The following is an 18,132-nucleotide window of genomic DNA, read 5'->3' as shown; positions in this document are numbered from 1 at the left end:
AAGGCCACGGGTATAGCAACTGCCACTAAGTGGCGGACATTAAGCAGAAAGAGCCTTGGCTCCTCCTGCCCGCTATGCCCCTCCTGTAGGCACCAGGTTGACCAGTTTTAGCTTGGTGTTCATTGGAGGCAGACCTCTTTATCACCGGTCTTCCAGGAATACAGGACCGCCTCGCAAACTGCCAAATGGGAATGGGCACGCTCCCTGTCTCAGGCGGTCTCGGACCTTACGAGGGCGTCTACCGCAATTCTTGACAAGCTAGATCGTTTTTCCAGTCAAATGTTTGTATTTGTGTCTGACGGAGACTCCATCACACAGCGCTCCTGTAGTAGACCACGGAAGAGAATTAGGCCTTCTCTTTCAGGGCAGTCGTCCCATCCAGCCCTTCCTGGGACGCTCTAGTCAGAGACGGACGCTCAGAGGGGGAGTCCCCCTCTGGTTGTGATCAGGACGAGGAACAGACCTCTAAAATCTCCACTATGGTAGATGGCCTGATGGTTGTCAGGAAGGATTCCCTTCACGTATCAGATCAGACTTCATCCTTCAGATACCCAAAACGTTCTCCAAAGGCCTTCCCTCCTCATGCAGAATTTGACAACATCTTGACCAGGGAATGGAAGACTCCCGACAACCGCGTCACTAAACCGAAGCATCTTGACCTCATGTATCCTTTCCCAGAGGAGTTGGTGAAAAGTGGGCCTCTTCACCAGCAGTAGACCTCATTTGGTGAAACGTACCACTCTTCCTAAGGCAGATGCTTCTTCTTTTCAAGACCCGCATGACAGATGGAATCTCTAGCCAAAACCTCCTTTGAAGCAGCGGTTTCGGCACTTTGGCCGTTTTTGCCTCTACTTGGGTCAGCAAGGCCACTACTGAATGGGGCAAGCAGCTACACCGAGGTATTCTCTCGGGCGCGCCTCACCAATAGCCTGTTGTCCGTAAGAGGCAGATGTATTTTCCCCAGTCTTCAAGCACCATTCTGGATTTGTGGAAATGCCAGGGAGGCAGGACTCTCCCTCTTACCCCAACCAGGGCAGGCGAACCAAGCCGAGTTACCTTCTGTTGACTGCCCTAATCTCCGAAGAAAAGGAGGCTCGTTCATCATAGGGGGGAAATGTCGTGAGCTGGATGGACAAATGTCTTTTTTGGGCCTAACGCATCATGGTTCTATGTTCAAGCTATACCTTGTACGGACCTGTCAGCCATAGTGTCCCTCCTGTCTCTTTCTACTCGAGCACTCCCATTCTCATGTAAAGGCAGGCGAGCGTTGGCGGGTTCACTGCTGGAGTAATGGCGCAGAGAAGTGGTATGCGCCTGGGACATCCGGTGTCGTCAGAAGGCGAGTATATCGGTGACGGAGGCAATAGAGTTCCTCTCGGACACTGTTTGTGTTCCTACTACCCTGTCAGTGTATTTGACTGCTGTTCGTTGGCTGCATGCGTGGTGTGGCTCCTCTCCCTCCTTTTCTGCTGCTCCATACCCTGCTTTTGGTGGTGTGTGGCTCCTGCATGGGATGCCAATTCCTTCTTCCATCCGGAGCTCCCTTCCAGAGGCAGCAGCGACATGTGGGACTCGCTACTGCCAACTTCGGTGTGCCGGCGTGGTTAGATGGTGTGTGCTTCTGTGTGGGGATGCGATGGATGCTTTTGTTACACCACCTGTGGCACTGGTTGTCTGTGGCATTTGTGGCGCCATATCCGATCCCAGGACGGAGGACTCCAGACAGGGGCAGCCAGGGCCACACATTAGGCAAGCTCTCGCTGTAAGGCAAAGTTTTTATGTGGACAGTTGGATCTATTTTTTTATGGACTGTATTCCGCCGTGACAGTGGTCGTAGATCCCATTGCTGGCGCCCCCCTTTCAGCAGTCCCAGATCCCCGAACCAGAGTGGACACGTTCCCCCACCCCGGCAGCCCCAGACCTGTCCAGGACATCTACAGCGATTCTTAATTAGTTGGACAGTATCTGCCCTCCCTCTGGTCAGATTATATCTGGTGGAGACAACTCCATTTTCCAGGGTTCCTCCTGTGGTAGTTCACGAAAGAGGCTTAAGCTGTGGCATTCGAGGCGGTCATCCTGGTGCCCTGTATCGGCCTCACTGTCAGCATCTGAAGAGCGAGCGGGTGTTTATTCCAAGACAAAAAATGCTCTGAGGACGAGGCGTCTCCCTCAGATTACGATATTGATGTGGCACAGGCTTTATAAAATCTCCACCACGGTGGATAGCCTAACAGTTGCCGTAACTGACATCCTGCAGGTATTGGATCAGTTGCCCTCTTGGATCAGTGCCGTTTTCTTTTACACGCCCAAGACGCACTCTGGATGTCTTTCCTCCTCTCGACTACAACACGGTAAACACCCCAACCCGGTTGGCCAACCTAGAGTCTTCACATCCCTCTGGTCCAGGTTCGGATGGAACGTTCACCAACCTGTGCCCTCCCTCACACCGTGGCGACAGTTGGACTTTCTGGGGCTATCCTTGGACACGGCTCAGGCCGGTGTCCTACTGCCGTGACCATTCGTCGCTGCATCAGAGTGCCGGGCTGATGGTCTCTTTGGAGGTGATTCGTTTTGACCAATTTCACGCTCTACCTCTCCTGTGGACCATACTCTCGAGGTGGGACAAATCCTGGATTCTCTCGATCAAGAGATCTGAATACCCCTGCAGCTTCAGTGTTCCCTTCATTGGTGGTTGGATTTCCCATGGACCCATCTGGGAAGCTCCTTTCTCATCCTCCAATGGCAGGAGCTCACCTCAGATGCCAGCCTCTTTGGCTGGGGAGGTACTCTGCGAAATCTCATGGCGCAAGTCACTTGGGCTAAAAAGACCACACAACCGATAAATGTGTTAGAACTTCGGGCCATTCTCCGGCCGCTTCATCGCTTCGCATGGCAGCTGACGGGTCTGTCAGTTTGGGTCCAGACCGAAAACATGACAGCCGTTGCGTATGTAAATCATCATAGTTCAACTCGCAGCACAAAGGTCATTGCAGAAGTAGCAAAAATCTTGACACGGGTCGGAGGTCACCTTCCAGCGCTCTTGGTGGTCCACCTATTGCGGGTGGACAACTGGATAGCCGACTCCCTCAGCAGGGAGACAGTCGATCCGGGAGAATGGGAGCTTCATCCCAAAGTCTTTCAAGCACTTCGTCGTAGATTGGGCTAACCAGATTCTACCTCATGGTCTTCAGAATCAATTGCAAGCCCCCAATCTCTGTGTCCAGGTCTCAGGACCCTCGAGCGCCAACAGTGGATACACTAATAATTTCATGAATGCGGTTAAGGCACCGCCGTTGTTGGAGGAGGAGACTGGAGTGCTGGTTGCTCAGCCAATCATAGCCACTGCTTCCTGGAGGCGGGATTTATGAATCCAGCAATCAGAAAGTGATCTTCTGTCGGTGAGTGAGGACTACAGGTCGCCCGGCGGAGCTCCGAAGAGCAGGAGGACCCGGGCCGAGCCTGCTAGGTAAGTGTTCCTTTTATTTTTTGAAGTACATTAGGGCTCTGTTTTGGGGCGGGGCTTAACCTTCTTGCGTTTTTATCACGCTGTTGCTACAAAATCCCGGAGTCTACGCTGTTATAACGCTGCTAATGTTTGTAGTGGCGATATCGCTACCTCCCGTGTGAAAGGGGCCTAAAGGACGTGGGCAGAAGTGCTTCGCTGAGGGCTTCTGGCGATTTAATGTTAGCGACCGTTGAGGGTCTCTGTGATCAGGACTGCTGGCGTATCACTACAACACCTCACCTGACTTGTAAATACTATGTAATCTCTCAAGGGCTGTCCAGTTGTAAACTACTGATGGTGTACTCTCAGGGTAGGTCATCAATAGTAGATCAGCAAGGGTCTGATGCTATGGACCCCCACGGATCAGCTGCTCTTTGGGCCTGTGTACTTATGCACTTAGGTGCAGGAAGCAGACGGCTCCGTTTCCACTGCAGTGGCCACGCTTGGTATTACAAGCCAAGTTCCCTTCTAGTGGGAGTGAAGATGCTCAGTGTTTGAGGCCAATAGCACTGCTAACAACGGAGTCCTACCTGTCCACTGTGGATGACCTACCCGGAGGATAGACCATTAGTAGCCTACAACTAGACAACCCCCTTTAAGCTTGGTTTACAATGCTGCCGCTGATGTAAATGAGATGTATCCATTCATTGGTTGTTCTTTGGGGGGGCGTATTCTCATAGAGCTCTGAGACGGAGCGCAGCAGGCTTACTGGGGATGAGTTGTAGACCATGCTCCGCTTCTTCTGTCTTGTAGGTGGCGCAGGCTGAAGGCGACAAGAAAAACAAAAAGGACGACAAAAAGAAAGAATTACAGGAGTTGAACGATCTCTTTAAACCGGTAGTAGCTGCGCAAAAGGTCAGCAAAGGTAGATCACCCGTATGTAGCCTGTGATGTAGGTGGGCGCTCCTCTCACTACCGTCTGCATGCTGCTTCAGGCGCTCCACCATGAGGCCGCGCTCACACCTGGGAGACCTCGCACCAGAATTGCGCACAACCCTTTTTGCACGGTTTTCGCCGCCCTTTACACACCGTTTCTGTCAGCGCGGCGGCGGTATGCGCTGCTCGCCTGGTTGTATCTGTTTGCTACTCTTTTGGGGTACATATGTATTGTGTAGCCTCGTTTGTTTTGGGGGGTCGGATGCCTTTTTTTTTTTTTCAGTCAGTACGGTTCTGGCGATACGGAGTTGTGTGTTTAGGTTTTTCTACTCTTAAGGCCGCCTGCACATGGGCGGAAATCCCGCGGCGCGATTTCCACCACTGAAAGCCTGCATAGGAGTGCATTACAATACGCACTCCTATGCAGACGGCCGCGGTTTGGCCGCGCAAAATGTTGCGCGGCAAACCGCGGCATGTTCTATTTCTGTGCGGGGCCCCGCACAGAAGCGTCACTCACCCGGCCGCGCTCTCCGGTCTGCGCATGCGCCAGCAGCCGGCACATGAAAGAGATGGGACCCGCCGGGCACGGGTGAGTATGCGCTGCTCCCTGCAGGCGCTGGGGCCTGGTCCAGCGGCGAGAATTCTCGCCGCCGGATCCGCCATTTATGTATTTGCATTGCCGCAGGATTTGTTTATTTTTCTCCCCTTTCCGTGGATGAAGCTTTGTGTAGTTTGTACCATTTTGGGGTAGGTGGGACATTTTTAATCACTCCTATTTGTTTGTTTGGCTTTTTTTAGGGGGGGTTAAATGGACGAAAAGCGTTGTGGCTCCTTTTACACGTTAGTGTTTGGATGGTGTGTGCTGCGTGGGATAAAACCGTTTACATTGTTGTCCAGGTTGTTATGGATACCAAATGGTTTTTGCTTTTTTTTTTGTGTAAACAAAAAATTTTATGTCGTTTTTTTTTTTTTTTTCTTTCTGTTTTTCTGTCCCTTTTATGAGACTTCAACCTGCGATCTCATGGCGGCCCCCATAATGCACTGCAGTGTAGTATTACTTCGCTCAATGTGTTATATGATGGTAGATATGTAAGCGCGATGGCGGTACGAGCCGAGTCTTGTTGTTTGGTCAGTCGTGACGTCATGCATCCAGTGCCTTTATGATGAAGGTATATCGGACCGGTGGCCCCGTATATCGGGCCACAACCCCTTTACTTCCGGGGATTTGCCCAGCATTTAATCTTAACTGTTTGACAAGGAAATGCGCCACAATGGAGATGCGGAGCGTCCCTCTCATTGCTGAGCTCTTCAGGGATGTTTGGGCGCCATCTAGTGGCTCAGGAGGACTTGTGTTTTATCCCAGATGGATAAGTATTGTCTGGGATGCCCAGGGTTACTCGTTTTGGGCCGTCCGTCCTGCGGCATTGGTGTTTGTATAGAGGGGGATCGGGACCTCTGTAGGGCAATGTAGTAGCCCCGGCCTCTGGGGTTGTCAGGGCAGACTAGGGCCTTCGAAGGCTTACAAGGCTACCATGCATCTCTTCCTATTAGGACCGGCCAAAAAGGAGGAGGAAGGGAAATGGAAACAAAAAGTTCAATCTAACGTTTCGTTTCTCCCGTGCTTATCGGTCTGAAAGTGTAAAAAAAGGCAACCCAAAAAGTTGTAAGCACTCCAAAATGGTCGTCCCACAAAAAGAAGTCCTCGCACAACCCGCTTTGCGGGGGTTTTGAATAGTTAACTGCCTTGATTGCACCTATCAGCTGTCAGAAATAGCTGCTGGCTGCAGGTATAGAAGGGATGCTGCGCCCACGCCTGCCCCATACCCACCTCACAAGCGCATTACCTATATTTAGGGGTTAAGTATTTTGGTGCCCCCGGTTGTCTTCGGGGTGTTAGGCCCCCCCCCCGGTTGTCTTGTTGTCTTCGGTGTGTTAGGCGCCCCCGGTTGTCTTCGGTGTGTTAGGCGCCCCCGGTTGTCTTCAGTGTGTTAGGCGCCCCCGGTTGTCTTCGGTGTGTTAGGCGCCCCCGGTTGTCTTCGGTGTGTTAGGCGCCCCCGGTTGTCTTCGGTGTGTTAGGCGCCCCCGGTTGTCTTCGGTGTGTTAGGCGCCCCCGGTTGTCTTCGGTGTGTTAGGCGCCCCCGGTTGTCTTCGGTGTGTTAGGCGCCCCCGGTTGTCTTCGGTGTGTTAGGCGCCCCCGGTTGTCTTCGGTGTGTTAGGCGCCCCCGGTTGTCTTCGGTGTGTTAGGCGCCCCCGGTTGTCTTCGGTGTGTTAGGCGCCCCCGGTTGTCTTCGGTGTGTTAGGCGCCCCCGGTCGTCTTCGGTGTGTTAGGCGCCCCCGGTCGTCTTCGGTGTGTTAGGCGCCCCCGGTCGTCTTCGGTGTGTTAGGCGCCCCCGGTTGTCTTCGGTGTGTTAGGCGCCCCCGGTTGTCTTCGGTGTGTTAGGCGCCCCCCTTGCCCCCCCCCCCCCCCCGGTTGTCTTCGGTGTGTTAGCCCCCCGGTTGTCTTCGGTGTGTTAGCCCCCCCGGTTGTCTTCGGAGGGTTAGCCCCCCCCCCCCCCCCCCCCCCCCCCCGGTTGTCTTCGGTGTGTTAGGCACCTCTGAAGTTAGAGAACTGCTTGCTGTATGTTCTTGCTCTAGTCTGAGATCTGGCTGTCGCTATGGATGGCCATCAGTGGAGGTCCGCTGCCTGGGACTTTCTGCTGGAGGCACACAGCTCCGTTCCCACTGCAGTGCTTAGGCTTGGTATTACAGGCAAAGTAATACCAAGCTTGGCCACCAGAGGGGAAACGGAGCTGTGTGCTTCCTGTAGACATGGCGAGCACAGACCACAGCTGATCGGAGGGCTCCCAGGCGATGAGCTCCCACTGTCTGCTGATGGCGTTCTCTAGGGACGGCCCATCAATCGCTCACTGGACCACCTCTAACTGTTTGTCCTTTCCCTGGGTCGTTTTCGGCAGTTTTGAGAGATTTTGCTTTCTACTACAAAATGATGGAACTGAACGGCTCTTTGTTTCTTCTACTTGAGGTGCTGATCCCAAATCGGTGGTGTGCGCGTTCTACAAGCAGGGGCAGTGCACCAAGGGCGACAAGTGCAAGTTCTCCCATGACTTGTCTTTAGAGAGAAAGTGTGAGAAGAGAAGCGTTTATGTAGATGGCAGAGATGATGAGCTTGAAAAAGGTAAGTGTGTATCGGCGGCGGGGGAGGGGCCTGCGGCAGAGAGGGGGGACCCGTCGCCTGGGGGGTTTTAGGGCTTAAAGGGTTGTAAGCTACTGATGGCCTATCAGCGGTATAAATCATCCATAGTAGGTTGTCAGGCACCTCACCAATCAGCTGTTTGCAGGAAGCAGACATCTCCGTTCTACTGCAGTGGCCAGGCTTGGTATTGCAGGCCAAGTTCTCACTGAAACAAATAGGAGCTTGGACTGCAATTTCATGCCTGGCCAGTGCAGCGGGAACGGAGCTGTCTGCTGCCTGCAGATATCATCACATTGTACTCGTGCAACAACCCAGAAAACAGCTGACCGGCAGGGGTCCTGCTGATCTATTATTGAGGGCTTATTCTGCCCTGATTACAGCTGGACAACCCCTTTAAGTACTCTATTTGTGGGAGCACCAAGTAATGCCACACTAGACATCTAGGTGTTTAGACTTGGCTTATGCCTCCATAGACGGCGCTAATAGAGGAAGGCAGCAGAAATACAATGGACAGATTTGTTACAACGATGGTATTATTGACTGCGCCACGTAGATCTCCTAGGAGTGGGTCTGTTCCTACATGGATGTACGGGGGCCATGATGGCGCCAAAAGGGGCGGATTTAGTTATGGAAATGTAGCAGAATTGCAGAGTGTGGCTTGTGAACCCCCGGCGGGGCCGCGCCGCTGGCTTGTGGACCCCCGGCGGGGCCGCGCCGCTGGCTTGTGGACCCCCGGCGGGGCCGCGCCGCTGGCTTGTGGACCCCCGGCGGGGCCGCGCCGCTGGCTTGTGGACCCCCGGCGGGGCCGCGCCGCTGGCTTGTGGACCCCCGGCGGGGCCGCGCCGCTGGCTTGTGGACCCCCGGCGGGGCCGCGCCGCTGGCTTGTGGACCCCCGGCGGGGCCGCGGCGCGCCGCTGGCTTGTGGACCCCCGGCGGGGCCGCGGCGCGCCGCTGGCTTGTGGACCCCCGGCGGGGCCGCGGCGCGCCGCTGGCTTGTGAATCCCCGGCGGGGCCGCGGCGCGCCGCTGTCTAGTGATCCCCCTGCGGGGCCGCGGCACGCCCTGGGCTTGTGAACCCCCGGCGGGGCCGCGGCGCGCCCCGGGCTTGTGAACCCCCGGCGGGGCCGCGACGCGCCGCTGGCTTGTGAACCCGCTGCGGGGCCACGACGCGCCGCTGGCTTGTGAACCCGCTGCGGGGCCACGACGCGCCGCTGGCTTGTGAACCCCCGGCGGGGCCGCGGCGCGCCGCTGGCTTGTGAGCCCCCTGGCGCGGATCTGCTGCAGGTGGTCTGGATTTTTCAGCACATGGAAGGGGTTTGTTTAGATTGAATCCGTCTCCACCCGCCACGTGGGAACGTTCCTGACTAGTAGTACCCTGTTCTGTACGGAGGATGGCGCGCCTGTATCTTCGCATTCTAAGCCTGTTCTCTATGGGGGGGGGTTGAAGCGCTGAGTGCATGTCTGCTTGGAGGTGAAGCGCGGCTCATCTGCTCCTGATATGTTTGTAGATACGATGGAGAATTGGGACGAGAAGAAACTGGAGGAAGTGGTGAACAAGAAGCACGGAGAAGCAGAGAAGAAGAAACCGAAAACGCAGATAGTACGTCTTGTGGAGATAATATATTCACTACTTCCGACCCCCTACACTCATAGTAACATAGTTCGTAAGACCCAATGAAGACCATGTCCATCTAGTCCAGCCTGTTTATCCTTCTATGGTGGTGTTGATCCAGAGGAAGGCAACCGAGACCGCCATCACAAAAGTATCAAACGACCAGATGACAGCCAAATTGAGGGGCGACGACTCCCTACTGATCCTCCTCGACTTCGCAGCGTTTGACACTATTGATCACTAACTCCCCTTTTGCTATGTTTCGCTCCATCGGCCTAAAGCAGACTGCTCTCTCCTGACTCTCCTCCTACCTCTCATTCAGCGTCTCACTGGCTGGCTCCCTTTGCTGTTGGGGTCCCCCAGGGCTCAGTCCCATCCTCTCCTCCTCCTCCTTCTCGCTGTCGGGGTCCCTCAGGGCTCTGTCCTTGTTCCCTTCTTTTCTCTCCCCTTTGCTGTTGTGGTCCCACTGGGCTTGGTCTTCGGCCCCCTTCTCTCCCCTCCCCCTCTCTGTTGGGGTCTCCAAGGGCTTGGTCCTCGGCCTCCTTCTCTCTGCTCCCACTCGCTGTTGGGGTCTCCCAAGGCTCTGTCCTTGACCCCCTTCTCTCCGCTCCCATTCACTGTTGGGGTCCCCCAGGGCTTGGTCCCCGCCCCCTTCTCTCTGCTCCCCCTCGCTGTTGGGGTCTCCCAGGGCTTTGTCCTCGGCCCCCTTCTCTCCGCTCCCCCTCTCTGTTGGGGTCTCCCAGGGCTCGGTCCTTTGGGCACCCTTCTCTCCACTCCTCCTCTCTGTTGGGGTCCCCAGGGCTTGGTCCCCTCCTCTCCTTCTCGCTGTCGGGATCCCTCAGGGCTCTGTCCTTGGTCCCCTTCTCTCCCCCTTGCTATTGGGATCCGCAGGGCTCGGTCCTTGGCCCCCTTCTCCCCACTCCCCCATGCTGTTGGGAACCCCCAGGGCTTGGTCTCTGCCCCCTTCTCTACACTTCCACTCTCCGTTGGGGATCCCCCTGGGCTCATTCCCCTCTTCTTCTCACTGTCAGGGTCCCTCAGGGCTCTGTCCTTGGTCCCCTTTTCTCTCCCCGTCGCTGTTGGGGTCCCCAGGGCTTGGTTCTCGGGCCCCTTCTCTCTGCTCCCACTCGCTGTTGGGGTCCCCCCGAGCTCAGTCCCATCCTCTCCTCTTTTCGCTGTCGGGGTCCCTCAGGGCTCTGTCCTTGGTCCCCTTCTTTTCTCTCCCCGTGGCTGTTGGCGTCTTCCAGGGCATGGTCCTCACCCCCTTCTCTATGCTTCCACTCGCTGTTGGGGTCCCCCCGGGCTCAGTCCCATCCTCTCCTCTTTTCGCTGTCGGGGTCCCTCAGGGCTCTGTCCTTGGTCCCCTTCTTTTCTCTCCCCGTGGCTGTTGGGGTCTCCCAGGGCATGGTCCTCGCCCCCTTCTCTATGCTTCCACTTGCTGTTGGGGTCCCCTTCTCTTCTCTTCTCCATCTACACAGCCCCAATTGGACAAACCCTCCACAATTTTGGCCTCCAATACAATCTATACGCGGACACCCAGCTATACACCTCTTCCCGTGACATCACAGCGCCGGTCCTCCACAATACCACCAACTGCCTGTCCGCTGTCTCTAACACTATGTCCTCCATTTTTCTCAGACTAAACCTCTCCTATAGCGGGAAGGGGTTAATAAAGCGTATCAAATCTCCTGATCTAGTCCCTCACCCCCCACTACAGGCCGTCGTCCCCCACCCCGTGTACATGGGATTGTCGGACTGTTTGTTCCCCCCGTGCTTTGTAAGCGCTCTACAAATAAAGATGATTACTCCATGGGTCGGTGTCACCGTTGCTTCGAGGGACTACTTGCTGCTAGTCGTCCCGTGTCAGGCCGTCCATGACTAAAGATGGGGAAATTCAGTTGTGATAAGTGATTACCGTGCGCCGTCCATGCATAGAATTGTGTGTGATGTCCGGCCGTGTGGTCCCCAATTGTGTAGGGCCACTCTGTTAAATGAATGTAATCGATGACCTCCACAAATTCAGCTCTCGGCCACCTTTAACCCCTTCCCGCCAGAGGATGTTGTGGCCAAGTCTGTGGCTGTGGGCGGCGCCTGTGGCCCCGGCCGGCCCGCCCCGCCCGTAGCTGGCGGCGCCTGTGGCCGCGGCCGGCCGCTTCTCATGCTTCTCACGCTGATGGTTATACTCTTGTTTCACAGGTTTGTAAATTCTTCCTAGATGCAATAGAGAGCAACAAGTACGGGTGGTTCTGGGTCTGTCCGGGCGGGGGGGACATCTGCATGTACCGCCACGCTCTGCCTCCCGGCTTTGTACTAAAGAAGGATAAGAAGAAGGAAGAAAAAGAGGATGAAGTTTCGTTAGAAGATTTGATAGAAAAGGAGGTAAGCCGTATGACCCGTCGGTTGTGTCACCCTTGTCACTCGCACAACTGGCATTGGATTAGGGAGTGACAGACAAGGTGATGTCTGCTACGGCCTGTTATAGGTGGACTAGCACTCCAAACTACAGGAGGTGGCTAAAGGATAATAGGTGAATGGAAATGTAGAGAAGGGGGACACCTGGGGTGGAGCGCCCGTCAAGGGGCATGCGTCCGGGCGGGCTTAGTAAGAAGCCCTAGGCCTTGGGGGGAGCAACGAGAAAGGAGCCCGCAGGAAGAAGGCCTCTGTTAAAGCACAGTGAACCCTGCGCTCATAGGACAGTGAAGAGGAGATGACATGTAGAGGAGCCCTGTGGGCCGACGGCGCCCCCTACAAGCCGTCCTCTAGGGCTGACATCGTCCTCAATAAACCAAGAATAATCCCGGAAACTTTCAATTTTTTTATTGGTAGGGAGAACGGAAACAATAGAGGGAGGAACCGGTGGGGCGGGGCGTGCTGCGGGGTGGGGCGGGGCGTGCTGCGGGGTGGGGTGGGGCGTGCTGCGGGGTGGGGTGGGGCGTGCTGCGGGGTGGGGTGGGGCGTGCTGCGGGGCGGGGCGTGGAGCGGGCTCCTTCAAGCACAAATCTGGGGGTCAGTTGCTGATTGCTGGCAGTGTCAAGGAGAGAAGTGCTTTAGTTTCATGGAGGGTGTCAAGGAGATGCGACCGCCATCACCAACCTGTGGGGCAGACCGCTGGGCGGACTTATCCCCGGCTCCCCAGATCCTGCACTCGTCTCACCCGAACATCGCTTCACTGCCACCATTGACCATTGTAGTAAGATGGCAGTGCCTATACAAAAGGGTAATGCCAAAGGGGTAAGGGGCACACAACATGGCAGCTGTGAAAGAACACGCCTAAAATAATAAACAGCCGTTTTCCGAAGCCGTTCGAGTAGTCCTGGTTGTGAGGAGCCCCTGACAATATGGCAGTCCTATATTCAGATAGCGCTCCCTGCTCGCACCGTTGTAAAGGCCGTTAAGCTCCGTTGGGTACGGATATGAAGCCGATGTGGTGATGTACATGTCTGCTCACAGCAAGTAAAGAGAAATGGCTGGCTGCTTGTGGGCAGAAGTTTGAGGTCTTGGTAGTGATGTTGTGAAGAGACTTTAATTAAAGGGGTTTTCTGGTTACTGGAGAGGCCACTTCTGTAGGACTCCCTGTGACTATACTTGGGCTCCCGTAGCTGATGGGATCCAGTGCTGCAGACCCGCTGTGGTCCCGATGATGGCTGGAACGCATAGTGGGGACCGCTGCAGCCAGTGATAGGTTACAGCATCACTGCTCGTTCTCCTGGCATCGGTGATCACATCCTGAGTGCCATGATGCCAGCACTTCAGAAACCTCTCATTGGCTGCAGCGGTCACCTGATTTCCTATTACATAATTTTATCACAACAATCACTGGGACCACAGCGAGACTTCCGGGAAGCGGGAAGTAACTGGGCAACCCCTTGACTACTTATGTCTATGTTGTACAGGGGGTCCTAGAGAGCTGAACGCCGGTCTCTGCAGTCTGCGGGCCGCTGCTGTGGCAACGTGCACGTCGGGCAAAGAGTAATGCAATCAAGTGGTCCCCTCACCCTAAATGTGTTTCTCTGGCTCCCCTTCTAGCGCGCCGCTCTCGGACCAAATGTTACCCGGATCACCTTAGAATCATTTCTCGCTTGGAAAAAAAGGAAGAGGCAAGACCGGATCGTAAAAGCGGAGGAGGAGATGGAAAGGAGGAAGGCCGACTTCAAGGCGGGAAAGTCCTTGGGCGTAGGTGTTCCCCGGAGGTGGTGGTGTGCTGCCGCCCGTTGCTGGAGGTTTGCTGTAATAGTCGGCGTTTCCTTCTTTGTAGATCAGCGGACGCGAAGTGTTCGAATTTAGACCTGAGCTGGTAGATGACGATGATGAAGAGGCGGACGACACCCAGTACATTGCTGAGGAAGATGAAGACTCTGTAAGTTAGTGCATTGGGAAAGTTATAGAATAGGGGGGCCCATGTACCCCCAGGTGAATGGAGTGCTAGTAAGGCCTGCCGGAGATGGGGGGACACTTGTATTAGGGTTCTATGACTTGGAGAAGAGTCCGGCTGTGCTCGGTCACAGTGTGGGGGGCTGCTGGAGGGGCCGGGTTCACCCGCGTTCCCATGGAGTGGGCTTCCTACAAGTGATATTTAGGGGTGGACCTGTTCCTGCGCCCCTCCTCACAGCCGTTTACTGCCATTTCTTCTACTTCGAATGATACAGTATTGTCATTTTTTTCAGCACTACATTAACCCTTAATAACCGGTTCTGCCATAATTGTCCCGCCCCACGGTATAAGAACGCAAAACAACCCCAAGGATGGCGCAACCCCATTGTTTACCATTACAATGCATGGCACGGTAATTGGCGCCACTGGGAAATACATCCCATCCTGCCAGGGGGCAGGAAGTGGTGGTACAGGGGGTAATAAAGGACGGGATCTGATGGGGGGGGGCTTTAAGCTCCACCCCGTCTTCTCAGGCACAATGTTTTCGTTTGCTACACCTCCCCTTTGTATTTGGCCAGGAGGACACGTCTGATGTACAGGATATAGACCTGAGCCGGTTCGTCCTAAAAGATGTGGATGAGACGGGCATCACCGTGGCCAGCCAGGAGCGCTTCAGCACGTACGTCACATCGACGGATCGAGATGGTAAGTGAGCAACCACCGGGCGCGGGGAGTCAGATGGGTTCTGCCCGTTGGTCCCAGATACCTTAAAGTAATGATGGGACTTGTATGGGACTTGTCCTCGTAGTCTAAGCGCCGTTTACAGTGACGGGTGGCGGGTTCACTTTCACCCCTTCCCGCCCCGGTATGCCAGTCCACATCCTATGGATGCCGCGGCCCCAGAAGCTGAGGCTATGCCATACACAGCAGGAGTCGGCCTTCCACTGCCGTTAACCCCTTATGCACCACGATCCATGCTGATTGTGACGTGTAAAGGGTTCACATTGGGAGGGCGAGAAGTCGCTCATTTGTTTCCAGCTGACTGATTTGTGTAAACGGGTGTTGCTGAATGATTGGACGAGTGAATGGAGGCGGGAGGATCAGGAGGATCGGGGCGATCACCGGCTGCTCCCTCTGTGAGGCACAGGTCAGCGCCTCCCGCTCTATAGTTATGTCTCTGGGAATGGAGCGCTGCCGCTGAGTGGCACCCGCTCGCCTGTCTCTGAAGTCCCACCTAAAGTGAATGAAGCGTGAGTGTGCTTGTGTGACCCCCCCCCCCCCCCTCCTCACTGCAGGGGGGCCACAAGACCCCCACCGATCACAGCTATTCGTTATCCTGGTAGCAGCTGAGATGGGTGGGATCTGATGGACCATGCTGTAGGCAGACCATCTGAGGTTCGGGACCCTTACCATCCATCTTCTGTTGGCAGATACAAAGCTGGACGAAGCCTCGGGAGGGGACCTGCGAAACGGGGAGCAGGGGGGCTATTCGGAGGAAAGTGGGGAAGACGACGATGACGACGACCTGGAGGACGCGGTCCCTGTGGACGAAAACCTTTTCACTGGAGAAGATCTAGATGAACTTGAGGAACAGCTGAACACCCTGGATGAATGAGGATGAATGAACGCCGCTGCTCCCACTTCACTGGGATACTCAGGCTGCCAGGCCTTTACAACATGACTTTTTTAATAGGGAGATCCAATCTTCCCCTCCTGCAGAACCGGTCAGACTATCAGAATGGGAAAGGTCCTCGTAAATCGGTCCGACTCCGCGGGAACGCCTACAATAAAGTTCTTCTTGGGATGCCGCGGTCCGCGGGGCTTTTATTTAATACGCCGTGTATTATGTGGCATCTTGTCTTGATGTAATAAAGGCGAAGACGAAATCCCAGAATGGATCTACTCTACTAAATCTGATGGAACCTGCCAGAATCACTCCCTAATGGAGCAGGGTGTGACCTCTGGGGCCACTTATCCTGAAGGGTGCGTGTCATCAGACGCTAAGGTGATGTATACACCCCGCTCATCTGCTACATACAGTTTAACTCTTTTTTTTTTTTTTTTTATTTTTTTTTTTTGTGGATTTCTATTTATTTTTGGCACAGTATACATTGTAAAAGGGAAAGAAATCCTACACTGACCGCAGAGCCCAAAACTACAGAGGTGACACATATATGTAGATGACACAGGACCCACCATTCACAATAGTCACAGCTCACCTCCTCCCCCTCCCTGCACACTGACCGCAGAGCCCAAAACTACAGAGGTGACACATATATGTAGATGACACAGGACCCACCATTCACAATAGTCACAGCTCACCTCCTCCCCCTCCCTGCACACTGACCGCAGAGCCCAAAACTACAGAGGTGACACATATATGTAGATGACACAGGACCCACCATTCACAATAGTCACAGCTCACCTCCTCCCCCTCCCTGCACACTGACCACAGAGCCCAAAACTACGGAGGTGACTCCTTTATGTAGATATCACAGGACCCACCATTCACAATAGGCACAGCTCACCTCCTCCTCCCTGCACACTGACCACAGAGCCCAAAACTACGGAGGTGACTCCTATATGTAGATATCACAGGACCCACCATTCACAATACTCACAGCTCACCTCCTCCTCCCTGCACACTGACCACAGAGCCCAAAACTACAGAGGTGACTCCTATATGTAGATATCACAGGACCCACCATTCACAATAGTCACAGCTCACCTCCTCCTCCCTGCACACTGACCACAGAGCCCAAAACTACAGAGGTGACTCCTATATGTAGATATCACAGGACCCACCATTCACAATAGTCACAGCTCACCTCCTCCCCCTCCCTGCACACTGACCACAGAGCCCAATACTACAGAGGTGACTCCTATATGTAGATATCACAGGACCCACCATTCACAATAGTCACAGCTCACCTCCTCCTCCTCCCTGCACACTGACCACAGAGCCCAAAACTACAGAGGTGACTCCTTTATGTAGATATCACAGGACCCACCATTCACAATAGTCACAGCTCACCTCCTCCTCCCTGCACACTGACCACAGAGCCCAATACTACAGAGGTGACTCCTATATGTAGATATCACAGGACCCACCATTCACAATAGTCACAGCTCACCTCCTCCTCCTCCCTGCACACTGACCACAGAGCCCAAAACTACAGAGGTGACTCCTTTATGTAGATATCACAGGACCCACCATTCACAATAGTCACAGCTCACCTCCTCCTCCCTGCACACTGACCACAGAGCCCAATACTACAGAGGTGACTCCTATATGTAGATATCACAGGACCCACCATTCACAAATAGGCACAGCTCACCACCTCCTCCTCCCTGCACACTGACCACAGAGCCCAAAACTACAGATGTGACTCCTTTTATGTAGATAACACAGGACCCACCATTCACAATAGTCACAGCTTACCTCCTCCTCCCTGCACACTGACCACAGAGCCCAATACTACAGAGGTGACTCCTATATGTAGATATCACAGGACCCACCATTCACAAATAGGCACAGCTCACCTCCTCCTCCCTGCACACTGACCACAGAGCCCAAAACTACAGAGGTGACTCATATATGTAGATATCACAGGACTCACCATTCACAAATAGGCACAGCTCACCTCCTCCTCCCTGCACACTGACCACAGAGCCCAAAACTACAGAGGTGACTCATATATGTAGATATCACAGGACTAACCATTCACAAATAGGCACAGCTTACCTCCTCCTCCCTGCACACTGACCACAGAGCCCAATACTACAGAGGTGACTCCTATATGTAGATATCACAGGACCCACCATTCACAAATAGGCACAGCTCACCTCCTCCTCCCTGCACGCTGACCACAGAGCCTAATACTAGTCTGATGCTTCCTGATCTGTAGAGGAAGCTTTACAGCAGTCATCTCACTGACATCACAGGCAGGATTACACTGAGAGGGGACTCCTATATGTAGATAACACAGTATCCACCATTCACAATAGTCACAGCTCACCTCCTACCCTCCCTGTACAGTCAGGATTACACTGAGAGGTGACACCTATATATAGATAACACAGGGTCCATCATTCACCATAGTCACAGCTCTACTCCTCCCCTCCCTGTACAGACAGGAATGCACTGAGAGGGGACACCTATATATAGATAACACAGGGCCCACCATTCACAATAGTCACAGCTCACCTCCTCTCCTCCCTGTGCAGACAGGAATACACTGAGAGGTGACCCCTATATATAGATAACACAGGATCCATCATTCACCATAGTCACAGCTCTCCTCCTCCCCTTCCCTGCACACTGACCACTAGTCTGATGCTTTCTGGTGTGTAGAGGAAGCTTTACAGCAGACATCTCACTGACCTCACAGGCAGGATTACATTGAGAGGAGACACCTATATGTAGATAACACAGGACCCACCATTCACAATAGTCACAGCTCACCTCCTCCCCCTCCCTGCACTCTGACATCACAGGCAGGATTACACTGAGAGGGGACACCTATATGTAGATAACACAGGACCCACCATTCACAAATAGGCACAGCTCACCTCC

The 18,132-nt window shown here is 54.3% G+C and overlaps 1 protein-coding gene across 1 annotated transcript in view; it reads left to right on the top strand.

Moving 5' to 3' along the window:
* Window positions 1–15,450, top strand: part of ZC3H15 (zinc finger CCCH-type containing 15) — a 28,842-nt gene extending 13,392 nt beyond the window's left edge. Inside the window, exons 3-10 of the mRNA XM_066577256.1 lie at window positions 4,259–4,370; window positions 7,404–7,556; window positions 9,082–9,173; window positions 11,382–11,564; window positions 13,212–13,358; window positions 13,441–13,542; window positions 14,135–14,261; window positions 14,987–15,450. Of these exons, the coding sequence (XP_066433353.1) occupies window positions 4,259–4,370; window positions 7,404–7,556; window positions 9,082–9,173; window positions 11,382–11,564; window positions 13,212–13,358; window positions 13,441–13,542; window positions 14,135–14,261; window positions 14,987–15,171 (1,101 nt within the window). The 3' untranslated portion in view covers window positions 15,172–15,450. The remainder of the gene's footprint in view (window positions 1–4,258; window positions 4,371–7,403; window positions 7,557–9,081; window positions 9,174–11,381; window positions 11,565–13,211; window positions 13,359–13,440; window positions 13,543–14,134; window positions 14,262–14,986) is intronic.
* Window positions 15,451–18,132: the final 2,682 nt, after the last annotated feature.

Source organism: Eleutherodactylus coqui, chromosome 8 (genome assembly GCF_035609145.1).
Source record: "Eleutherodactylus coqui strain aEleCoq1 chromosome 8, aEleCoq1.hap1, whole genome shotgun sequence".
NCBI lineage: Eukaryota > Metazoa > Chordata > Amphibia > Anura > Eleutherodactylidae > Eleutherodactylus > Eleutherodactylus coqui.
This window is presented reverse-complemented; position numbering and strand designations above follow the sequence as displayed.